Consider the following 26,440-nt stretch of genomic DNA (forward strand, 5'->3'; position numbering starts at 1 on the left):
AGAGGCTCCTTTAAACCTGCCTCTTTGACCAATTTTTTCGCCACCTGTCCTAATATCTCTAAGTGGCTTGGTGTCAAATTTAGTTTGCTCATGTTTGTGAAAGCTCCTTGGCATGTTTTACTACCTTAAAGGCACTGTAGAAATACAGATTGTTGATTCTCCTCATGGCCACAGCTGCCTCCTTTCAGCATTGGCTATGGGGTGTGAGGCTTTACAACTCACACCCCCAGATATTCATGGGGCAGAATTTTGCCCTTGTCGGGCGGGCTCTTCCTCCTCGCCACACACTCCTCCACCCTCCCTCTGTCCATGCAGCAAAGGTGAAGGATGCTATTGCTGCTGCAGATGTTGGTTTCCTTAAAGTGCAAAAGTGAAAATTAAGTGTTCATAAATCAACAAACATCAACTAGAAGGTTCGCCTCCACCTTCTCAAAAGCAACTAGGAATGGGCAATGTCCACATCCGAATGACTCTATAAAGCAATTACAAGTCAGTCCTGTTTCCCCCTGGATTCCTCCCTTTTCCAAGTTCTAGGACCACAGTGTGCTCATTATGAAAAAACTTTGGCCAGCGAGGGACAATTCTGTGAGAGTGACCAGACTCCTTTCCCTGTGGATAAGACTTGGCACAACCAGACAGGAGAATTGAAAGAAAATAGCAGCTAATCCAGTGTATGGAGAGAAGAGTCATTTCCACTTTTCTGCTCCTCACCCGAAGGCTTGGCCCCATTGTAGGGAATGCTGTACTTGCCTGAACTACACTCGCATGTACCTCCGAGCACAAAGTCTTTCGATAGTGACTAGGAGGGAGGAACCCTGTCACGTTCTCCCCAACTTCCTCCTGCCACCTTGGAGAGTTATGGGTTGCTGAAAGTGGCTAACTTGCTGAAGACCAGAGTTTGAATTCACGCTTTCCTGCTCTCGCACCAGGTGCTGCATCCAGGCAATACATCATCATTCCGGAATCTCGGCACATTCCTTGACCTCTGACCCGCTGTTATCATGAGATGAGTAACGTGCATTCCTGGGCTGAGATGTCAAAATATTATTAAACACCGAGCCTGGACTTAACCATTTAGAAGAAGGTCCTGTTCTTTGTTTATATTATCCCTCTGCAAAGTTCCATATTTCCACTACCCTTTGTGTGAAGAATTGCTTCCCGACATCAGCCCTGAACTGGCTGGTTCTAATTTTAAGGTTCTGTCCTCTTGTTCTAGGCTCCTCTCGTCAAAGGAAATAGTTTCTCTCTATCTACCCTACAAATTTCTTAAATCATCTCAAACACCTCTACTAGCTCAGCCCTTAATCTTCTGTACTTGGAGGAGTACAAGCCTAGTCTATGCAATCTGTCCTCATTGTTTAACCCTTTTAGCCCAGAATAATCCTAGCAGAGGTCACGGGATGATGATAAGGACAGGATCCCCAATTGCTTTTCATTTTGTTTCTTGCTCCCCCTGCAACCTTTGACTATGTCCATGAGCTCCACACCTCTCTCAGCTGAGACCACAGCTGGTGGTCTTTGGCTCAGCACAGACCATGAATAGAAGCTGAAGTCGACCTGACTGAGATGGAGGAAGTGGGGATGCTCAGTACTGCAAAGTATTTACCCACTTTGGGGGTTGAGGGGGGACAGGGAGCTCACTTGTTTAGCTTTGAGCTTTCAACTGTTTAACAATCTCTCTCTGCTTTTTATCTCTTGGCCCAATTCATATTCATGCTGCCACCACCCCTTTAAACCGTGCACATCATTTTTCCTGACAAGTCTGTCATGTGGTACTTTATCAAACACTGTATTTTTATCAGGGTTCAGCATTTCAGCACGCGAATGGCCACACTTACATTCTATTTGGAGGAAATCTGATTTTCCTCCGCACTCTCGACCCACGTTATTTACCTCTGGCCTGTTTGCGGGCCGGGACTGCCTAGTGTGCAGAAGACACACCCGAACCCGCTGAGGTCAGGTTCCCCATTTTAAATAGGGAATGGAAATCAGATTTCTTCCCACACACCATTTTCTTCTGGTGGCGCAGGGTTCTGGAAGCCCAATAAACGCACGCCAGGTTTGACAGTTCATGAAGAAAATGGAAAGCCTGCTGAGGAGTCTGGAACATTCTGAAAGGTAAGTGTAAAGTGTTTTTAGAACTTCAAGTGTCACTATTAGATGCTGTATGGTAATGTGGGTGTGTTTTTAATGCAGTGATTCATCATCGGGACCTGTCCTGCAAATATAAGTTGACCCTCATATTGACCAGCCTTGTGCATTTGTTCACAAGTATTGCAGTGCTTTGCCAATGGAGAAAGCATCATAATACAATGAAAAATGTATCAAATTGTCCTGTTAGCCCGTGCTGTCATCTTTTCTACTGTGATTTAAATGGCTCTGGCTGATCTGGAAAAAAGCCTGGTTTTGACCCTTGGAAAGAATCTAACCATTTGCTTCTCTACATTGATTGACAGGCACCCTGCCTTGAAATTGAAATGAGCACCTGTTCTTCCCCTTTCAGAGAACAATCTATTATTTGGACAGCTGTGACCATTATCAATGCTTGGCTGAGTTTCAAGTGCTAATGGGTTTCAGCACAGGTGTTCCATGCATCTGAGAATGAATGATAGTTTCAAGAAATTGTAATAACAGATAGTCCCTTTCATGTTTCTGGTTTGTTGACGCAATTTAATAGGATTACAAGTTTTTTTTTTCACATGCCAGAATGCAATTTCTTTCTTCATGTCAATGATATGGGGAAATCTGAGGAGGAATGGAGGATACATGAGGGGCAAAGAGGTGGCTTGGTGGAATCTGAGGGGTATGGAAGATACATGGGAGCATAGCGGTGTCATGGGCAATCTGAGGCAGCATGGACTGGCATGGGGGTGGGTAGGAGGGTGAGGGGTGAGGCTTCGGAGGTTTTTAAACACTGTTGGGAGCTGGGATACCATGTTGGAGAATCAAGGCTGGCCTTCTAACTGACCCGTTTCTACGCCAAAATTCCTCCTGCACTGGTTAGTGACTCACAAACTGTGCTGGAAACCCAGCTCCAGTGTGAAAAGACAAAAGTGACACATGAAGTCACACAAGGGTTGGGTGCACAGTTTGCGAATCACGAAAATGTGCAGGTCAAGCTTTTCCCAAGGCAAGATAAATATTTGGCCCCTTTTGTTTATCCTTCAGCTTTCAAGAGCATTCCCATTCATTGGAACCTAAAGGAATAGATTTGTACTAATGCTGCATGGGAAAGTAGTGCTCACAATGTCACTTGTACCTTATGGATTGAACATAAGTCTCATTTTTCTCACCTCAGAAAGTACATTTTATAGTGCTAACTTTCAGATTGCGTTGGATTGAAGGTTGTCAGGTGGGAGTGAGGAAGTGAGATTAGTCACAGGTACAGGAGGTAACACTGCTTCACAAGGTGGCGCATTGAGCAGGAGAGATCCAATCAGCAGTTCCCATTGTGTCCTTGTGTTACACAGCTTATTCCAAGATCGCTTTACCTACACCACAATAGAGGCTATGGGGGAAATTTTACCAGGCCCTTGGAGGCGGGGAGGGCATGGGGCAAGGAAAATCAGCAAACATGGTGTTGGACAAGAATGCCAACATGTTCCCGCCACCTTTCACTTACCAGGGTGGCAGCTTCTGTGCGCTGAATGTAACCCGCCCAGCAGAGGCGGGAAGCCTGTTGAAGTTGTTAATGAAGCAACTCATTTTGCATTTTCTGAGGGCAATGGGATTTTTTGGGGGGCGCACGGGACCCCCCTGCAGTGTCTGCAGCTTGTCAACTCACAGGAGGCGCGTGCACCAGCAGGAGATCAGAGTGCCATGGCAAGACCATGCGATCCCCACATTAGAGGGGCAAATGGGCAAGCCTGAGGTCCTCCGCAGGGGAGGATTGCCTCTGTATGATTATCTTCTGAACGCTGCTGTCGGGCGTAGTATTCTGATGAAGAAGTGGCCGGCCTTTCCTCCAGCTGTTTTGCTCATCCCCTCCGTCCTGCCCTCGCTCTCTCGTCCCATCCACCTCGGCAGCACCCGCACTGCAGACACAGTGAAGACTGCCTGCCACCCTTTAAATCGCACACCCTGAATCACCCTCAACTCGCCTTCCTTCCCTAATTGAATGCCCATCCCGGAGGCTCCCTCTTAATCGGGTGCATCCCTGAAGATTGCACCAGCAGTCCTGATCGGGATTACAAGCCAAAAATGATCCTGACCTCGAGAGGAAAAAGACCCAAAGATCCAGCCCTACATTTCAGAACTTCCTGATTGGTTGTGAGGCCTTTTGAGTTGCTCGAAGGAGGTGAAAGGTGCTGTATAATTGCAAGTTCATTCCTTACTTATTTTCTTTTGGTTTTGCTTTTTAAAGCTGGAATTTGAAAACCATCATCTCAAAGTAACCACCCGGAAACAAGCTGAACAGATTCAGGCCCTGCACACCAAGATTCAAGGTACAGAGACCTGCCCTTCACAGGAAGGAGAAGCACAAAGCTTTGAAATGGAAAATGGCAACACTTTAAATTCTTCATCTTCTTCTTGTTTGGCTAACTTAGAACAGGATGCTCCTGTGCATTGACTGACGTGTGGTAACATAAGATTGTGAAGCATCGGAAGAAATCTTTGGTCTATCTGGGTGGTCCTGAAGTTTAAAAAAAAATTACCATTCTCGCTTTCATTCCTTTCAAAGGTGGTATCTGGCAAATTTTCTCCCAGTTCCCTCTTAAACCAGTGGATATAATCTACTTTCCCCAGGGCACTTTGTTCCTTCTATTCACCATTCTCTGTGTAACCTAAATTGTTCACTCTCTCTCATTAGATGTCCTGGCCAATAGTTGTCCTTCAATCAACATGACAAAATCATGTTATCAGGTCACTTATCACAGTGCTGTTTGTGGGAGCTTGCTGTGCAAGAATTGGCTACCACATTTCCTACATTACAACAATGATTACAGTTTAAAGGTAGTCCACTGGTTGTGAAGTGCCTTTGCCTCTGAGGTTCCACTCCAGAGACTTGAGCACATAATTCTAGGCTGGCACTTCAATGTTAGATGGGACCTCAGGTTAAAGTCTCCTTTAAAAGAGAGCAGTACTACACTGAGGTCAGAGCTTGGACCCATTGTTTGCTAGCACAGAAGTACAAGAGCTACTATTGAGTCAAACTTTTTAATAATTCATGAATGGAATGTGGGTGCCACAGGCAAGGCTACCTTTTAGTTCCCATCCTATTTGCCTTTGAAAAGATGATGGACACCTGCCTTCTTGAACCATTGGAGTCTATGTGTTGAAGGCATTCCCACACTGCTGTTAGGGAGGGAGTTCCAAGATTTTGCCCTAGCGATGATGAAGTAACAACAATATATTTGCAAGCCAGAATGGTGTGTCACTTGGCTGGAGGAGTTAACTGAGATAGGGTGGGATGTAGAGGCTGGAGGAGGTTACAGACACAGGAAGGGTTGTAGGGGCTGGAGGAGGTTACAGTGATATGGAGTGTTGTATGGAATGGAGGAGGATTCAGAGATAGGGAAGATTGTAGGGGCTGGAGGAGGTTACAGTGATATGGAGTGTTGTATGGAATGGAGGAGGATTCAGAGATAGGGAAGATTGTAGGGGCTGGAGGTGTTTACAGAGATATGGAGGTGTGTAGGGGATGGAGGAGGTTACAGAGGTAGAGAGGATTGTTGGGGCTGGAGGAGGTTGCAGAGATAGGGAGGGTTGTAGGGGCTGGAGGAGTGAGGAACTTGCAGGTGATGGTGTTCCCATGCACTTGCTGCCCTTGTTCTTCTAGGTGGCAGAGGTTAAGGGTTTGGGAGGTGCCTGAGAAGCTTTGGTGAATTGCAGCCAGGGAACGTTGCTAGTAAAGGGAATGGATGTTTAAACCACTCACTGGTAAGATTGTAAAATGGGTAAGATCAGACAGATTCGCAGTTATACTTCTCTCCTAATCTTCATTCCCATGCAAATGAACAGAAAGGCATCCGATATCACCCCATTCACATTATTGCCAATAGCTAAAATCCTTTATTACATTCCAAACTTTATTTCCATTCCCAAGTGAATGCTCAGCAAAAGGGAGGAACTAAGATGGCAGTCGGGAACATTGAAAAATGTACGTATTTGGGATGCTTTGATTTGCCTCACATTTCCATTCATTTCCTGGCAAATTCTTTATTTACAGGTGCCCATGGTTTGCTCCTCAGCAGAAATTTAATGACCCATTTTCCCCATGTTTCATATGCACCCTCTTCCAGTTCTAACGTGATTGTCAGTGTTTTATAACTCTGAGCCCATCAGCTGCAGGAAATTGGCATATGTGTATGTGTGGTTCTGATGATGCAGTGTGGCTGACTAGATGCAATGTTTTTATACATAGATACAGACAGCTGTTTCAACGTTAACAACTAGTATTTATATAACGCCTTTAACATAGTAAAGTATCCCAAGGCACTTTACAGGAAGTCAGACCAAAACAGCCAAGGAAGGAGGTACTTGGCAGCTGACCAAAATCTTGGTAAAGAGAAAGGTTCAACAGCGTCTTAAGGGGGAGAGAGAGCTGGAGAAAGAAATAGGTTAGTGGCAGGGGAGACAGTGGTAATGTCACTGGATTAGTAATCCAGGCTATTGCTCTGGGGACATGGGTTCAAATCTCACCATGGCAGCTGGTGGAATTTAGATTCAATTAACAAATCTGGAATGTATAGCTAGTCTCAGTAATGGTGACCATGACAGCTATCATCGATGACAGTTATCATAACTATCAGCGATTGTTGTAAAAACCCATCTGGTTCACAGATTTCCTTCCCTAAAGGACATTAGCCATCTTTAACAAAAACAAAAATTGCTGGAAAAACTCAGCATGTCTGACAGCATCTTTGGAGAGGAATACAGTTAACGTTTCGAGTCCGTATGACTCTTCATCAGAACTATTGAGAAATAGAAATATGGTGAAATATAAGCTGTTAAAAGGGGGGGTGGGACAGGTAGAGCTGGATAGAGGGCCAGTGATAGGTGGAGGCAAAGGAGAGATTGCCAAAGATGTCATAGACAAAAGGTCAAAGGGGTGTTGACGGTGGTGATATTAGCTAAGGAATGTGCTAATGGTGACATTAAGGGTAGAAAGCAGGATAAGCAAGTGACACATAGCCCTAGTGGGGGTGGGGGGGAAGGGATCGAAATAGGCTAAAAGGTGGAGATAAAACAATGGATGGAAATAAATTTTAAAAATAATAATAGGAATAGGTGGTAAAAGAAAAAAATATATATAAAAATATTTAATTATTAGAAAAAAGGGGATCAAAAAGGGGGTGGGGATGGAGGAGAGAGTTCATGATCTGAAGTTGTTAAACTCAATGTTAAGTCCGGAAGGCTGTAAAGTGCCTCATCGGAAGATGAGGTGCTGTTCCTCCAGTTTGCGTTGAGTTTCACTGGAACAATGCAGCCATCTTTACCCAGTCTGACCTATATGTGACTCGCAAATGTGGTTGACTTTTAACTGCCCTCTGAAATGGCCTAGGAAGCTACTCAGTTCAGGGGCAATTACGAATGGGCAACAAATGTTGGCCTCGCCAGCGACGCCCACATCCCATGAAAGAATGAAGGGGAAAAAAAATCAGTAAAGCAGTTTAGGACACCCTGAGGTAGTGAAAGGTGCTACATAAATGCAAGTCTTTCTTCCTCTATTCACCCTGGACCTCTCACCTTCTGACGGGAATGTTGCCACGAAGCCCAAGGCTCACTCCCCAACAACATCACAGTGTGAATGTTATAGAATTGGCTCTTGGTGGATAAAATCATGAAAAACAGCCCAGCTCACTATCTGAGGGACCGAGTAGACAGATATTTAGCTGGTTTTGGAAATATCTAATCCCAGGGTTTAATGTTTGACCGCTTCCCATAACATTCTGACTGAATGACTCAACGGAACTCAGTAACAGATTTACAGGTCTAAAATGTAATCCTGTGCTTTGTTATTCAATAACTAGGGATTAATAGGTAGGAATGCCCATCACCTTGAGTTGGGCCATTCAAACATTGCCAACCCATCAGCTGAGCTGTTTCTTGCAACAAGAAAAATGAGGTAAGGGTCAGAACTGACAGATTTTCTTTGACTCAGTTTCATTTCTCAGATTGCAAGAACAATGGGTGTGAATTCTTGTCCTCACCTTCAAAATACTACATGAGCCCCAGTTTTACCATGGCTTTCCTCTTTACAGTCGAAGTTGAAATTTTATTTCCCAAGTAGGTTGCCTTTAACGTTAGACTAGATGCATGTCTTCAAAATCTGTATAAGAACATAAGAAATGGGAAATGGAATAAGTTATAAGCAAATAGTCCAAAAGCAAGAAAGTTATGATGAACCTGTATAAAACACTGATTCGGCCTCAACCAGGGTATTGTGTCCAATCCTGGGCGCCACACTTTGGGAAGGATTTGAAGGCATTAGAGAGGGTGCAGAAAAGATTCACAAAAATGGTTCCAGGGATGAGGGACCTCAGTTACAAGGATAGGTTGGAGAAGCTGGGGTCGTCCTCCTTAGAGGAGAGAAGGTTGTGAGGAGATTCAATAGAGATATTCAAAATCTTGAGGGGTCTGGGCATAGTAGATAGGGAGAAATTTCCCACTGGGGGAGGGTCGAGAACCAGAGGACCCTGATTTAACATGAATGGCAAAAAATACCAGAGGCGACATGAGGAAAAACTTGTTCACACAGTGAGTAGTTAGGATCCTAAATACACTGCCTGAGGGTGTGGTGGAGGCAGGTTCAATCGTGGCTTTCAAAAAAGCCGTTTGTGACATCCCTCCCACCTCAGTCACACCTCCCCCACCCCATCACACCCCTCCCTCTTGTGTCACTCCTTCCTGCCCCCATCACGCCCCTCTCACCCACTGTTACCCCCTTCTCCCTCCTCTATCCCCGCTCCTCCTGCCCTCATCACCACCCCAGCCTCTGTCACTCCCCGCCCTCCATTACCAACACCCCCTGTTGCCCACACCCACATTAACCCTTCACCCTGTAACCCCCCCAGCACCTGCCACGCCTCCCCCTCCATCCCTACTAACTATCGATAATAAGAAAATATCTCCAACTCAGTGAGGCTGGATCCAATTACTGATGGTCGTAGAGTCAAGGGTTTCACAATAACAGAGGCTGATTTTATATTGAACAGATTTACAAGGCAAGAGACCAGGAGCAGATTTGACGGAAATCTCGGAATCTCCTCCTGTGCCACCAACTCCACAGGCCCTCCCCACATTCGAGAAGCCTGACCAGGTTACAAAGTTTCCCACCGAGGATAGGAAAGAGCTACTTCAGCAAAGCTCCACGGTAACAGCAGAGGAAGGAAGACTTGGCGATGCGGAAGATCAGCGGGGTTGCAGTCCAATCCAAGCAAGTGCAAAGACAGACACATGCAGTCTGGAGCCTGCTGGTTCCTCCCATGATGGTCAGTCAGGTGTCACAGTGGACAGTGGCTCCGAACTTGAGGGAGTGAGGGCTGAACAGGCTGTGCCTCCATTGCGAGTGACGAAAGAGACTGTTGTGCTGAAAACATCTTCAGACAAGAGTACTTCAGCCTCATCGACCAGCACACAGCTGGCCTCAGACCAGGATGTTTCATCTGACGAACTCAGCAGCAAGTTCCGCTCACAGAGGCTGGACTCTTCCTCATCCTCAAGTGAGACCAATGCGCTAAGCCCTGGCATACCTCCCACAACGCCTGTTAAACTGCCCTCACCACGCTCGCCAAGGCCCGCTCCACAAACCTTCACTGCCAAGGAAAGCAGCATTGGCACGAGCATGACCCTGCCCAAGGTAAGGACTCCATTGGCGCCCAGGGACAGTATCCAGCTGGCGAAGAAACACTACAGCCAACCGCAGCCTGGCGCAGAGAGGTTCAACCACATTGTCTGTATTGACATCTGCTCCTTCAAACCCATCGCCTTCCCACGGCAACCCATCCAGGTACAAGAGACGGATATCGACGATGTTCCTGAGCAGATGGAAACGGAAGAGTGTGATGGCTCTCCCACACAGGAGCTCTCCCTCCCATCGCCATCTGTGTCGAAAGAGGCATTGGATTCTGAAAGTGCCAAACGTGTCTCGATCAACAAGCCTCCACCGCCACCCTTACATCGTTTTCCTTCTTGGGTAAGGTTAAACTTTCCCTGCAGCACGTTCAGAACATGTCTTCCCCCCGTGGACCCTCTTTCTCAGTGTAACAGCGCTCAGCTCTGTGCCCCTGCCGGCCCCAAGCCCCCACAGCATTTTTTTTCATTTTCACACTGGACATGGGGGCTCGCTGGCTAGGCTAGCATTTAATGTCCATCGCTAAAGTTACAGGAGATGGAGCACCCCTCCCCACCCGAGCCCACCAGTATGAAGGGGCTCTCCAACCAAGTATCGCAGAAATCTCCTCTCCCCCAGTATAATAGCACTCTCCCACTCCCCCAGTACAATAGCACTCTCCCACTCCCCCAGACAATAGCACTCTCCCTCTCCCCCAGTACAATAGCACTCTCCCTCTCCCCCAGTATAATAGCACTGTCCCACTCCCCCAGTATAATAGCACTTTCCCACTCCCCCAGTGTAACAGCACTATCCCACTCCCCCAGTACAATAGCACTCTCCCACTCCCCCAGTATAATAGCACTCTCCCTCTCCCCCAGTACAATAGCACTCTCCCACTCCCCCAGTATAATAGCACTCTCCCACTCCCCCAGTATAATAGCACTCTCCCTCTCCCCCAGTACAATAGCACTCTCCCTCTCCCCCAGTACAATAGCACTCTCCCACTCCCCCAGTATAATAGCACTCTCCCACTCCCCCAGTATAATAGCACTCTCCTTCTCCCCCAGTACAATAGTACTCTCCCTCTCCCCCAGTACAATAGTACTCTCCCTCTCCCCCAGTATAACAGTACTCTCCCTCTCCTCCGGTATAATAGCACTCTCTCCCTCTCCCCCGGTATAATAGCACTCTCCCACTCCCCCAGTACAATAGTACTCTCCCTCTCCCCCAGTACAATAGTACTCTCCCTCTCCCCCAGTACAATAGTACTCTCCCTCTCCCCCAGTATAACAGTACTCTCCCTCTCCCCCGGTATAATAGCACTCTCTCCCTCTCCCCCAGTATAATAGCACTCTCCCACTCCCCCAGTGTAACAGCACTCTCCCTCTCCCCCAGTATAATAGCACTCTCCCTCTCCCCCAGTATAATAGCACTCTCCCCAGTATAATAGCACTCTCCCTCTCCCCCAGTATAACAGCACTCTCCCTCTCCCCCAGTAAACTAGCACTCTCCCTCTCCCCCAGTATAATAGCACTCTCCCACTCCCCCAGTATAACAGCACTCTCCCTCTCCCCCAGTATAATAGCACTCTCCCTCTCCCCCAGTATAATAGCACTCTCCCCAGTATAATAGCACTCTCCCTCTCCCCCAGTATAACAGCACTCTCCCTCTCCCCCAGTAAACTAACACTCTCCCTCTCCCCCAGTATAATAGCACTCTCCCACTCCCCCAGTATAACAGCACTCTCCCACTCCCCCAGTATAACAGCACTCTCCCTTTCCCCCAGTATAATAGCACTCTCCCACTCCCCCAGTATAACAGCACTCTCCCACTCCCCCAGTATAACAGCACTCTCCCACTCCCCCAGTATAACAACACTCTCCCTCTCCCCCAGTATAATAGCACTCTCCCTTTCCCCCAGTATAACAGCACTCTCCCACTCCCCCAGTATAACAACACTCTCCCCAGGCCCTGGTATAACAGCACTATCTCTCTCCCTGAGTATAATCGCACTCTCCCCCCAGGGGGAGAGGGAGGGTGCTGTTATACTGGGGGAGGGGGAGAGTGGTATTATACTGGGGGAAGAGTGAGAGTGCTGTTAAACTGAGTTTAAATTCCACTAGCTACTGTGGTGGGATTTGAACCCATGTCCCCAGAGCATTGGTCTGGGCCTCTGGGCCCCATTATTCAAGTGATATTCCCACTAGGCCACTGTCTCCCCTGTGCCAGGAACAGGACTATTTCCCTCTGCTCCAGCCTCAATCCCTCAACCCTATCGAGCTACCCTGGAAACCAACCTGCCATCCAATACCCTCAATTGGCTGACCCCATCCCCCACACCCCTTACCTAGTGTCCAATTCAATTCTCGACCCTGAATGTCTGCCTCACCTCCCACCCCCTAGGTCCCCCAACCCCAAATCCCCTCTGCTTCACTCCCCAGCCGCCTTCCCTCTTCATAACCAGCCTCTCAATCTGTCTGGCTGCTGCCATAAAGGATGCAAGTGTGCCGAGCTGTTTAACTGTCGAATTGTGTGCTGTGTGATGAGCTGCGATGAAGGAATTGTCAAGTTGGGTGCAGGATCACTAGTCATTGGGCTAGTAATCCAGGGGCCTAGGTTATTACTCTGGGAACCTGAGTTCAAATGCCACTATGGCAGCTGGTGGGATTTAAATTCAATTAACTAATTTAGAATATAAAGCTAGTCTTAGTAATGGTGACCATGACAACTAGCATCAATTGTTGTAAAAACCCAGCTGGTTCACTAATGTCCCTTAGGGAAGGAAATCTGCCATTTACTCGGTCTGGCCTACCTGAGACTCCAGGCCGACAGCGATGTGGTTGACTCTTAACTGCCCTCTGCAACGGCCTCAAGCCACTGAGTTCCAGGGCAATTAGGGATGGGCAACAAATGCTGGCCTTGCCAGCGACGCCCACATCCCATGAAAGAATGAGGATAGAGAAAAGGATCAGCGTGGGTGAGCAGTGAATGTCAGTCTGGCAGCGCTTCCTGAGCTGGTGTCTTGCCCCATCTACCTGGCACATGGTTTAGTAATCTTACTTGCCAGTTTCCTTAAGATGGGCTGCTTTCTCTCCCAGATCCTCCAGCCAGCCAAGGGCATATGCCATCCTCTTGGGGAGGGTACCCTCAGATCCCGAACAAAACTGCCCCCTCCTCTCCCATTTACCTCAGGAGAACTGCTCGGGACTGTCACGGAGACACGCTAAGTGATTATATGGTTCCTGACTGAAGAGAAGACTGCCTGAATCTTCAAACATACGCAATTTTTTTTCCAAACCACAGGAAAACAGCAATTACTGGGATTACATGTCTAAGCTTCCTTGGGAAATTGTCTCAGCGTATTTAAAGAGAAAAGGTTCATTGCCATGTATATAATGAGTACTCCCGATCTTACTGGGTTTTTTATATATAGAATGATTTATCTATGAGCTGAATTTTACGCGGGTGGACGGGCTTCAGGCCTGCGCTTCACTTGGTCAAGTTGCCCCACAGCCATTTAACCCACTCTAATTGGTCAGATTCAGGCTTCCACCTCCAAACAGGAGGCATTCCTCATCGCCTGGCCAAAGGGCCCTCAGCTTTTACTAGGTGACCTGGGCACTTGGTGCCAGCCTCCACCGCCACGGGAAAAGTACCTGTGGGACTGGCAGGGGTGGGTAGGCGATGAGCAAGGCACCCAATTTTATGTGCAGTCCCACCTCGGGGTGGGGCGGGGGGGCTGTAAAATTCAGCCCTACTTAGCCGAACAAATATTTGAACAGATCTTGTGTGACTTTGTTCACCGTGAATCAGAAGCGTATGTCTAAATAGAAACTACAGCACAGAAACAGGCCATTCAGCCCAGCCGGTCTGTGCCAGTGCTCATGCTCCACATGAGCCTCCTCCCACCTCTCTTCATCTGGTTCGATCAGCATATTCTTCCACTCCATTCTCCCTCATGTGTTTATCCAGCTGCCCCTTAAATGTACCTACTCCATTCACCTGAACCATTCCTTGTGGTAGCAGGTTCCACATTCTAATCACTTTCTGGGTGACGAAGTTTCTCCTGAATTCCCGATTGGATTTATTAGTGATTATCTTTATCTTAGATTTATCACCCCTAGTTTTGGGCTCCTTTACAAGTGGAAGCATCTCTATATCTACCCTATTAACGCTTCATAAATTTAAAGACCTCTATCGGGTCACCTCTTAGTGTCCTCTTTTCGAGGGAACAGGACCCCAGCCTGTTTAGGGTAACCTGATATTGATATTCTGACTTCAACTTTTATTTTGTTTGCTCTGTTTTTGACATATTAAAACCAAACAGTGTCCATTTAGTTGGTGGGGGTGTTTCCTCTGTGTGTGTGTGTGTGTGTGTGTATGTGTGTGTGTACGTGCATGCACGCACATGTGTGTGTGTGCACGCGCGTGTGTGTGCGTGCATATGTCTGAGTGTGTGTGTGTGTGTGTGCGCGCGCATGTGTCTGTGTGTGCGCACGCGCGTGTGTGTGCGTGCATGCACGTGCGTGTGTGTCTGTGTGTGTACGCGTGTGTGTCTGTGTGTGTGTGTAATCAGGTCAGCCATGATCTTATCAAATGGCAGAGCAGCTCAAGGGGTCAAATGGCCCACTGCTCCTAATTTATCTGTTCGTGTGGTATGTGTGCACACGTGTGCATGTGTGTGTGTTTGTGTATACATGTACACACGCTGTAGTGCCAGGAAATATAGTGAGGAACATTGGAAGAGGAGCTCCCCTTGCCATCATTCCATAACCTTAATGAATTGTCTAACAAAAATTATCTAACAAACATCTGAGTTTGAAATTTTCACTTAGAAACCATAAAAAAGTTACGGCGCACAAAGAGGCCATTCAGCCCATCAGGTCTGTGCCTCCCAAATCCTCCCATTGATTGACTATTCCCTTGCTTTGTTTGCCCTCCCCAAATGCGTTACCTCACATTTTTCCAGATTGAATTCCATCTGCCAGTTTTCTACCCACTCAGCCAAACTATTCATGTAATTCTGGAGACAACAGCCATCCTCTTCACTATCAACTACACGGCCAATTTTTGTGTCATCTGCAAGTTTCCCGATCATGCCTCCCACATTTAAGTCCAAGTCATTAATATATACAACAAACAGCAAAGGTCCCAACACTGATCCCTGTGGAATACCAGTGGAAACCGTTTTCCATTTGCAAAACCATCCATTGACCATTATCCTTTGTTTCCTGTCGCTGAGCCAATTTTGGATCCAAATCGCCACATCCCCCTGTACCCCATGGGGTCTCTCTTTTCTGACCAGTCTGCCATGTGGGACCTTGTCACATGCCTTACTGAAATCCATGTAGACAACATCCATTGCATTATTCTCATCAATCCTCCTTGCTACTTCCTCAAAAAATTTGATTAAGTTCGTAAGACATGACCTTTCCTAACAAAACCACGCTGACTGTCCCTGATCATCCATTCCTTTCTAAGTGACAGTTTATCCTGTCTCTCAGAATTGATTCCAATAATTTGCCCACCACTGAAGTCAGACTGACCGGCCTATAAATTTCTGGCCTATCCCTCGCACCATTTTTAAATAATGGTACAATGTTCGCAGATCTCCAATCCTCAGGTACCTCACCTGTATCTAGTGAGGATTGGAAAATGATCCCCAGAGCATCCGTTATTTCTTCCCTGGTTTCCTTTAACAACCTGGGATACAATCCATCCGGCCCTGGTGACTTATCCACCTTCAAGGATGTCAGTCCCTCCAATACTGCCTCTCTCATTATGCTTCAGAGAGCTCCAAAGAGCTCCAGATTTTCTCTACCCTTTGTGTGAAGAAATATTTCCAGGAATCACCCCCGAAACAGCCTAGCTCTAATTTTCAAGGACATGTCCCTGTGTACTGAGCTCCCCCAGCAGAGGCAGCACCTTCTATCAACCCTGTCGAAAGCTTTAATCATTTTTACACCTCAATCAGATCGCCCCTTAATCTTCCAAACTGGACAGGATATTAAAAAAAAGGTATGGCCCATAACATTGTTGATGACTGCGATAGTCTCTGGGGTTATCATAGAAACATAGAAAATTTACAGGCCAGAAGGAGGCCATTCAGCCCATCATATATGTGCTAGATGAAAGAACTATCTAGCTTAATCCGACTTTCCAGCTCTCGGTCCATAACCCTGTAGGTTATAGCACTTCAAGTGAATGTCCAAGTGTTTTTTACTGCATGCGATGAGGGTTTCGACCTCTACCGCCCTTTCAGACAGTGAGTTCCAGGCCCCCACCCCACCTCTAGGCCTCCTTTCATCCCATGGCAGGGAGATGTTACAAGAAGTAATAGTGAGACTTACATGCAAAGCATGCCGGATGCACAACTCATTATTCGTCACTCTGCTCTGATGTTGCCCATGGGGGCTCCAGAGCCCCCCTTAAAACCCTCGAGGAGGAACTAACTCAGTAGACCACAAAATCCAAGGACATCACTGTGAAGCAGGTCCAAAGTTTCTTCCACCAATTGTTAGAAGGGAAGTTAATGCCTTAGCTCATGACTGAGACACCCCTGAGCACTGGAACAAAACTTCTGTCAGTGTCCTTGTTGAGTTGAAATATGTACAGCGGGAAGGGCATACTTTTACCCTGAGAAACAGCCAAAATTCAGTTCTCATTCTTAAAGCCATACATTCTACCCTAATTTTCCTCTAATACTTTGACTTTCCGCTATTTATAATTTAATGCCAAAACGTGCGTCAAATTGGGAAGCAGAGAAGTTAATTTAATTGGAGCAGAGGAGCTTCTCTGACCCAGAAGCTGAGGAGGCAGTATATGCAAATCTAAGGCATTGCTCTGCTGCCACTGATGGGGGGGTATAATTACAGCATGACATGTTTACATAGCAGTTTCCAATCCAATGTAGACATGGGAAATTATAATGGAAGCGTCAGCAGATATAGTCACAAATGAAATGTTTTGCGACTGTGACTATGGCATATTGTGCTAGCTAACCTTTCTTGACCTCTCCGCAACCTTTGAACAGTCAGCCACATCATCCTCATTCAATGCCTCTCCTCTAGTGTCCAGACACAAGTGCAAGTTCTGTATTTCTTAAGCTCTTTTAGTCTTTCAGTTCTTGTTTTGCATAGATAACACATACAGAGACCATTCAGCCCATCATGCCTGTGCTGACTATTTGGAAGAGCTTTCTGACTGACCCAACTCCCCCGCTCCTTCCCCATAGTTCTGCAAATTATTTTACTTTCAAGGTTGGGAGACAATCAGATTATATTGTAGCTCTGACCGCATGTGCTGTTATTCATTCATATGACCCTCTGAGCAATCCGGGAACCAGAATCTTTGTTCTGATGAAAGATAGTGGGAGGGGGGAATACAGTTGCAAAGCTGAAACTTAAAGGAAGTAATGGAAGGGCCCCACCAGAATGAATCAACATGGAAAACCCGACCTGCAGCAGTCCTACGAGGGATAGACCGACTGATAACTCGCTCATGATTGTGTAGGTGATGCTCCATGACTGTCCTTGGTTGGCGAAACAATCTGTCTGGTTAAAGAAAGGAATATATTTATTCAGCGACTTTCAGAATGTCCCAAAACGCTTTACAACCAATGAAGTTGGTTACAGCCTGTTGTAACGTGGGAAATGCAGCAACTAATTCTCACACAGCACGATTCCACACACAGCACGGTGATCGTAGCAAGATTATCTGTTCTAACAATGTCGGTTGAGGGATAAATACTGGCCAGGACAGCAATGAGAACACTTCCTGCTCTTCTTCAAAGTCACACCATGGGATCTTTTACAACCACCTGAGAGGGCAGTCAGGGCCTCAGTTTAATGTCTCATCTGAAATATGGCACCTCTGATAGTGCAGCACACCCTCAGTACTACACTGAACAGTTGGCCTAGATTTTGTACTCAAGTCCTGGAATGGGACTTGAACCCATACCCTTCTGACTCAGGAGTGAGTATGCTACCCACTGTGCCATGGCAAACTAAGTTAGCTCCAACCCCTCCAGATTAAATAGTTACATTTCTCTTCCCCTTATTCAGACAGAGATTGTGCTTTGAGATGAGTCACTTTGAGCTTTGTACACAGGGACTGATTCCCATCAGTTTATTCTCCCCATTGAGTCCATCCCTTGTCTTTACAGGAAGGTCGAATCTATGCCCTGGCCAAGTCTGGCATGAGGATGTCTGACGTGACCTTTGGAAGCAGCTCCCCTAAGAGACGTAAGTGCAGCTATTCAAGTGACACCATTCCTTGACTGCGTGCTTGAGCAGCTGTGTTGCTTTCGCTGCATCACAGTCATTTCCCAAATGGTGGGTATGAGGGTGGAATCATTAAACCAGTGCTCAGGCTTCATCTCTGATGAGGCCTATCTTGTAGGCCCAACAGCCTACTCAGCACTTCGAAACCAACTAGTCAACGTGATTGTGAGGCCTCATCGATGGATATAGTCATAAGAAAGAAGGACTTGCATTTCTACATCAGCTTTTCCAACCTCAATATTACTGCCAATTAACTACTTTTGAAGTGTAGTCATTGGAATGCAGAACTCAGTTGGTGCATAGCAAGACCCCATGGGCAGCATTGAGAATTTATAATCTGTTTTAACATGCTGGTTGTGGGACAGCTATTAGCCAGGGCATGGGAGAAACTCCCTTGCTCTTCTTCATACAGTGCCATAGAACCTTTTACATTCACCTGAGAGGGCAAGCAGGGGCCTTCGGTTTAACTTCTCACCTGAAAGATGGCTTCTTCAGCGGTGTAGCGCTCCCTCAGTGTCGCACTTGGAGCGTCAGCTCAAATGTCTGGAGCAGGGCTTAAACCCAAGAGGCCTAGGGTTGCCAGCCCTCCAGGATTGCCTTGGAGTCTTCAGGAACTGAAGATGAATTTCCTGGTCACTGCCGCGAGAAAAACTCCAGGAGAGGAATCATATTGGGTGTTTATTTTTTAAATTTCATTTTCTTTGAACATTTTTGTTTCTTATTATTTATATTGGGGATGGGAAAAGAGGTCAGGAGGGCCAGTTGGAGATGTGAGGTCATGTGATGGAACCTCCAGGAATCTGTCCAACCAGAGTTGGTGATCCCAGTAAGGCCTCCTTCGAGTGGAGTTGCTTTGTGCAGAGTGGGTGACCCTTCAATCGTCCGGCTGGGGCTCCTGGTTTGGAAGGTAAGCCTTCCCTATTAGTCTACCGGAGCGGTCAAGAAGCCTCTTCCAGTGGCCATTCAAGGCGTTGACTCTGACACCTGCACAACTGACCATGGGAGCCACTGGATCTCAGATTGCTACAGCTAACCAACAGGAGCTGGAATCCCCCATTCACTCCCTGCGGCTCACCTCCCAGATAAAAGGAAGGGCTTCCCCCTGTAATTAAGCCCAAGGAATGCGGGCTGTGTTTACTGGTAAATCCTCACAAGCTCAGCTTCAAAGCTTTAAATAAACAGAAGGCAGGGAGGCAGGATCTGAAGAGGGTTCGAAGGAATCAAAGAGACTGCAGGGAAAGATGAATTCTATTCCTTGGCAGAAATGAGATTGTTTTCATTGGGTTTTGTATCTGACTCTTGGCCATTTTCAGCTGGGATTGTCAGGTTTGTTAGCTTGTTACGCTCTCTGTCCCCTTCACAGAGGAAGGGAGCAAATGCTGAAATCCTAGATTATCTCTGGTGCCCATCTCACCAATAAAAGGGTTCAGTGTCCACCCCTGCAGCTGTTATCCTATATCACTTGGGCAGTTAAAATCAGCCAAGTTACTTACCTGCTTGTGAACTGTCCAGATCCCACAAACTGAGATTTTTTACCCAGGTTTTCCGAAGGGCAGCTAAGGCACCTACCCAAAGCTGGTCTGGTCCTTCTTTAAGGATGCAGGCCGGGGTCTGGTCTGGGCTCTGGTCTGGAACTGGTCTGGGGTCTGGTCTAGTCCTTCTTTAAGCATGCAGGCCAGGGTCTGGTCTGGTCTTTCTTTAAGCATTAAGGCCAGGGTCTGGTCTGGGGTCTGGTCTGGTCTTTCTTTAAGCATGCAGGCCAGGGTCAGGTCTGGGGTCTGGTCTGATCTGGTCTGGGGTCTGGTCTGGTCTTTCTTTAAGCATTCAGGCCAGGGTCTGGTCTGGGGTCTGGTCCTGGGGTCTGGTCTGGTCTTTCTTTAAGCATGCAGGCCAGGGTCTGGTCTGGGGTCTGGTCTGATCTGGTCTGGGGTCTGCTCTGGTCTTTCTTTAAGCATGCAGGCCAGGGTCTGGTCTGGGGTCTGGTCTGGTCTGGTCCTTCTTTAAGCATGCAGGCCGGGGTTTGGTCCTGGGGTCTGTTCTGGTCTGGGGGTCTGGTCTGGTCCGGCCCTTCTTTAAGCATGCAGGCTGGGGTCTGGTTGGGTCTGATCTGGTCTGGTCCTTGTTTAAGCATGAAGGCCAGGATTTGCAGACAACATCTGGCCTTGACTGCGATTTGTTCTCAGGCCTGAGCAGGGGAGCTGCTGTCCAGCTGGGATGAAGAGTGTTAGCCCCTGCCAGAAAGGTGAAGAGGCCAGAACTTGGAGGTGTGTTTTAATTCCCTTTATGGGGCCAGGGGGACCACAGAAAGTAGGCCCCACAAGGAAAAATAAGCCTCCATTGTCCTAGATTACCCCCTCCTGTGAGACCTTTCCCACAGTCATTTCAGTGTCACCAGTGAGCGTGGGCTGTCTGATTCTCAGATAGGGTTGAACCTGTGCCACCGACACTGATGAATCTCCTCTGATTCTTGATCGTTGAATACGAGTCTCATTGCCAGGTTCAGCATTTTATTTCCTAACAGAACCAAGCAGGAGATATGTGCTGATATGAGATCCAATCCCCTCCAGGGAGTCTCAGTCTAAGTGACATAGGGCCTTCCCTCTTGAGTGCTCTTCACTTGACATTAACGGAAAGCTGAAGGTCCCACAATGGGCTCAGAGGCCTAACCTCCCTATTAACACCAGCAGTGCAGCTGGCTCCATTTTGAAAGGGCCACCCACCGAGTGCCAGAAGTGCCCACCTACTTTGAGCAATAGGCCCCTTTCCATATGAAAATCAAGGTCCTATGCCCTAAATTGGAAGCCAATCCTGATTTTAGGTGTGGACTGGTTGGAGCCTGCGCTGTGCTCACTCTGACCAGATCCACTGGTGATGGAACCGAAAGGGCCCAGGAAAGGTAACTGTCGAATTATTTTCATGGGCTTTGGAGGAGCAGGAACCTGTAAAATTAATCTGTTCCAACCCAGGAACCTCACGCCCCGTGATGCCTTACGTCACCGGGGGTTACCCTGGCCTGATATTTGAGGCCTCAATTTGGTGAGAAGTCTGATTGGTCCCCTGCAGCTCGCCTGCCAGACTTAAATGCCTCAAAATGTTTAGGCTTCAAAATGATGGACAAGTCTCCTCACTGCCAGAAGGCAGGGGATTGGCCAGAAGTCGAGTAGATCTTGCAGTGTGAGGAAATGTTACAATTCGAACCGGTAAGTGTTAAGTTCTAGACTCTTCACCCTCATGCTAACCTCCTACATTTTTCTGTTTTGCTCTCCAGTGTCAAACCTTCCTGCGAGTATAACCTCTGGTCCCTTCACACACCTCATTTACAAGAACGTGACTGTTCCTGTCTACACCACCTTGAAAGGGGTAAGACAATAAAATGTTTTGCCAAAGCTTATTGACCAGATATGACCCACAAAGAACTGTTAGGACTTTCCAAACATGTTGTAACCTTGCCACTAGGGAGCGATGTTCGCACTTCATAGGCATATGGAGGGTCAGCTGTGGGCTGAGGCTATTACAAGGCAGGTTGTTTCTTGCTAATTCATTTTAGGGATATGGGTTTTGCCACCCATCCTTAGCTGCGCCTCGAGAATGTGGTGGTGAGCCGCCTCTTTGAACCTCTGCAGTCGATGTGGTAAAGGAACGGGCGATACAGTTCCAGTTCTGGATGGTGTGTGGCTTGGAGGGGAACTTGCAGATGGTGGTGTTTCCATGCGTCTGCTGCCCTTGGTCTTCTTGATGGTAGAGGTCATGAGTTTGCAAGGTGCTGTCGAAGGAGACTTGGCGAGTTCCTGCAGTGCATCCTGTAGATGGTACACACTGCTGCTACTGTGCACTGATGGTGGAAAGAGTCAATGTTTAAGATGGTCGATGGGGTGAGGGGTGTTGCAGCTAGGTCCATCCCTTTACTTTTGCCTCACATCCACACTTCCTGGAAGGATTTGCTGGGATAGAGATCAGGAGTGAGAACACCAGCTGATTGTATCTCTCCCATTCAACAGAAGATACTGAGGCCAGTAGGAGCATGTCAGCCATCACCCCGGCTGGCATGAGTACAGGCCTCATTGTCCATGTACTAAATTGTGTATAGGTCACTGGGGAGGCACATTAGAAATGATTCTTCCCTCTTCCATTGCTAACAGCCCATGAGGCAATCCATTTCTTACACTGCTCCATGCCCAGTCTGCATTGTTTCCATAACAAGGGCCCTTTGTATGTGAGCAGGTCATTATCCTGTCTCACAATCCCTTATCAGCAGCTAGATGTGATTAGAGGGGAGGTTGTCCCTCCACTCCCATTGGACACAAGTACTCCACCTGAGGCCAGAGCTTTGGTCCCCAGTTCAGCAGGGTTACAACCTGCTCATTGGTTAATCATACACGGTTTCATCATTAACCATTTGCCCATTCTCTTACTCTGTGCTTTCCCCAGCTGGTGACAAGCAGTGACTGGTCATCACTGGCCTCTCGCACCATGTTCAACACTTACAGAGATGTCACTTCCATATTCTCTGGTTCTGAGTGTCACATGTGGACTGTGGGGAGGAGGCGCTTTGTGTCATGGTGTCGTGTTTGAAAACATTGAAGAAAAACTTTCTCAAATGTTTTACCATTGACACTGTGGCTGTGGTTTTTATCAGCCCACGACTGGAGTGTGGGAGGGGGAGTTAAATTCTTAAAAAAGAGAATCCTGATCCCCCCGCCCCTACCCCCACCCACCAACCTCCTGAAAATGTGCCTATTTCCTGTTTAACCAGGAGCCAAGCAAGTGGCCTGTTCCCGAGAGGTGTGTCAGTAATTATAACATTTGAATGAGGTTGTGCCTCAGATTCCGCAGCCACTTAGATTAATGGCTGCAGGATGTGGCTGTCGCTGATCAGGACCTCCTCCACTCCACTCCTTGGCTGCAGCCTTCTTCTGCTGGCCTCCCCTCCCCTCCCCACAGCCTCTGCTGGCCTCCCGTCCCCTCCCCACAGCCTCTGCTGGCCTCCCCTCCCCTCCCCACAGCCTCTGCTGGCCTCCCCTCCCCGCCCGACAGCCTCTGCTGGCCTCCCCTCCCCTCCCCACAGCCTCTGCTGGCCTCCCCTCCCCTCCCCACAGCCTCTGCTGGCCTCCCCTCCCCGCCCGACAGCCTCTGCTGGCCTCCCCTCCCCTCCCCACAGTCTCTGCTGGCCTCCCCTCCCCTCCCCACAGCCTCTGCTGGCCTCCCCTCCCCTCCCCACAGCCTCTGCTGGCCTCCCCTCTCCTCCCCACAGCCTCTGCTGGCCTCCCCTTCCCTCCTGACAGCCTCTCAGTCTGGCCAGGTGCCAGGCAGGAAGCAGAGTAAAGTAATTCAAGTGAGGTCCTGCCCCACAACCCCAATCCCCCTTCTCCCTGTTGAATGCCAGAAACGTCCATCCTCGGAATGTATGTCCTTCTCTCAATGAATGTACAGAAAACTGACTCTCTGGTACTCGATGTGAATGAGTCTTGACTCTCAGTCAAACAGCCAATTTCCCCATCTCCGATAGTTTTACAACTAATAAATGCAAGTGCTCAATATAAATTAAAACAATTTACAATTATTTTTCAATTCCCCTGTGATATTTCTCCTGGGTTTTTGCTCACAGCAATGTCCTGGACTCTGCAGGCCAATCCTGGAGTTTTGGCAGCCCTAAGGAATGACCTGGATATTTCTCCACCCCAATCCTAAACCCTAAGTGGGAGATTGGGTTGGGCATTTTTAACTGCTTGATGTTTGTCCAAAACAAATGGCTGATTCCTTTCTTCCTGACGGACTTTTCACAGAAAGCCACACAAATCAGCAGCATTCCCTTCCCGGATGAGTCCTCGGGATCCGACGATGACAGCAGCTCCCAAGCCAGCTTCAGAACATCCACCGTGGGGTCCGAGTCAAGGAAAAACAGTGGCCCTGGCAGCCCCCGAGCTGTAAAAAGAGGTAGGCGATCGACGGGATTGGAAACTGAGTGCGCTGGCGGCAGTCCTCAGTGAGTAGAAGAAAATAACTTGCATTTATATAGCGCCTGTCATGACCTCAGGACCTCCAACAGCACTTCACGCCCAATGAAGCACTTTCGAAGTGTAAAGTTGGAAATGCAGCAACCAAATTGTGCACAGCAAGCTCCCACAAACAGTAATGTTCCAATGACCAGATAATTAGTTTTACCCCAAGGGATAAATATTGGCCAGGATGCTGGGCAGAACTCCCTTGGTAGTTGTCGAAATCATTTCATGGGATCTTTCACAACCCACCAGGGAGAGCAGATGGAGTCTCATCGAAAAGACAGCACCTCCAACAGTGCAGCACTCCCTCAGTACTGCACTGAAGCATCAGCCTGGATTGTGTGTTCCGGTTCCTGAGAGTGGAACTTGAACCCACGGCCTCCTGACCCAGAGGTGAGAGTACTGGGCCAGGGCTGACACTGTAAAGAACCTTTAAAGAACCTCGCCCCGAGATGGGAATAACCCAGCAGAAGTGATTGAGGTGGCGATTGTAGGCAGCTACAAAGAGATAGCTTTGTAGGAGGCTTTTGTTGGAGAGGAGCGAGGTGGCACAATGAGGGGATGTGGGGCCATGATGGCTGACAGATCTTGGAGAAGTTTGATGGTGTTAGTGCTCAGGACATTCTCCACTGCATCTAACCTGTATTGTGAACACTTGCTAACTACAGTGAAGAGACCCTCCTTTATATAAAACATAAAATTACACACAGCTCATGGAATCGTGAGTAAATTGGGGGCCCATCAGTGTTGAGGCCACCTAGGTGAGAACTGAACATGAATTTTGTCACATTGCCACAATTTAAATGAGTCTTACAAGATTGTAGTTGGATTTAATCTAGTACATCCTTGGTGCACTGAGAAAGGTCAGAGTGTAAGGTTTGGGTTTACAGAGTAGACCAATGCAGCGCCTATCTGATTGGACGATTGAGGTATAAGCAGGTCCTCCTGGCACTGCAAGATTTCTGGTTTAGGTTATCCTGTGCATGCACGCCCCCATAAGGGGTGACCCCATTGAAGTGTTCAAGGGGGAGATGAGGGTCTCGTGGTAATGTCACGGGACTAGTAATCCAGGGGCCTAGGCTATTGCTTTCAGGACACGTTCAAATCTCAACACAGTGGAATTTAAATTCAATTAATAAAGCATGGAATTGAAAGCTCTTCTCAGTAATGGTGACCATGACAACTATCATCGATTGTCGTAAAACCCCATCTGGTTCGTTAATGTCCTTCAGGGAAGGAAATCTGCCATCCTTAGCTGGTCTGGCCTACATGTGACTCCAGACCTAGAGTAACGTGGTTGACTCTTAACTGCCCTCAATTCAGGAGCATTCGAGGGGCAATCCCATGAAAGAATAAAGAAAAAAGATAATTAAAGGATTTAATAAGGTAGATAGGGGGAAACTATTTCATCTGGTGGGGGAGTCCGGAACCAGGGGGCATAACCTCGAAATTAGAGGCTGCTGGTGAATTGGAAGGCACACAGGGGCAATGTCAGAAAGCACTTCTTCACACAAAGGGTAGTGGAAATCTGGAACTCTCTCCCCAAATGCTATTGAGGCTGGGGGGTCAATTGAAATTTTCAAAACTCCGATTGATAGATTTTTGTTGAGCAGGGATATTAAGGGATCTGGAATCAAGGCACTCTGATTGAATTGTGAAGCCTCCTCCTGTTCCTAACTTCTAATCCCTTCATTAGCTGCTCTTAGCTAATGCATGTGATTGAAGCGGTTTATGAATGAGGGAAAAATCACCGTGTGTCTTTCTCCGCAGGGGTCTCGATGTCCTCCATCAGTTCTGAAAGTGATTATGCCATCCCTCCTGATGCCTGCTCCGTGGACAGTGATTACTCTGAACCTGAGCACAAGCTCCTCCGAACCTGCTCCATCTACTCGACAGAGAGCGGCTGCAATGTAGGTGATCAGCAGACTGTCCTTTCAGTACGTTAGGGCCACTGATCAGACATCACCTTAAGGGATTAGAGCATCCATTGAACGACCCTGGGGCAAAACATTCACACCCCAAAATAAGAGTTATTTACATGTATTCGGCCTGTGTGGGTGCAAGCTCCACACAACCATCTCTGCTGGGCAGTTCCCTCCCAGGTTGTTGTAAATTAATTCACCTGGCCCATTTACAAGCCTTTCGGATTCTCCTGTGCTCCTAGCCGGTTCCAGTCTGACCGTGTGACATTTGTCCTTGGCTATCCTCTGTGTTTACACCACATGAACCAAAGTAAGCCAAAAAAGAACAGGAAACAATTGAGGATTCATGTGGGCAGCTTAAAAAATGTATGGTTTTCAGACATGGCCAGCTTTTAGGCTAGCCGGGTTTGAGACACTGTACCTGTATTTCACATCATTTACTGCACAGAAACAGCCCAT

The 26,440-nt window shown here is 47.7% G+C and overlaps 1 protein-coding gene across 1 annotated transcript in view; it reads left to right on the forward strand.

The window, feature by feature from the left end:
- The window catches only part of plekhh1 (pleckstrin homology domain containing, family H (with MyTH4 domain) member 1), a 155,946-nt gene that overhangs the window by 77,705 nt on the left and 51,801 nt on the right, over window positions 1–26,440 (forward strand). Inside the window, exons 6-11 of the mRNA XM_078563061.1 lie at window positions 4,364–4,445; window positions 9,159–10,138; window positions 17,943–18,021; window positions 21,329–21,420; window positions 23,844–23,994; window positions 25,830–25,969. Of these exons, the coding sequence (XP_078419187.1) occupies window positions 4,364–4,445; window positions 9,159–10,138; window positions 17,943–18,021; window positions 21,329–21,420; window positions 23,844–23,994; window positions 25,830–25,969 (1,524 nt within the window). The remainder of the gene's footprint in view (window positions 1–4,363; window positions 4,446–9,158; window positions 10,139–17,942; window positions 18,022–21,328; window positions 21,421–23,843; window positions 23,995–25,829; window positions 25,970–26,440) is intronic.

This window comes from Cetorhinus maximus, chromosome 18 (assembly GCF_964194155.1).
Source record: "Cetorhinus maximus chromosome 18, sCetMax3.hap1.1, whole genome shotgun sequence".
NCBI classification, from domain to species: Eukaryota; Metazoa; Chordata; class Chondrichthyes; order Lamniformes; family Cetorhinidae; genus Cetorhinus; species Cetorhinus maximus.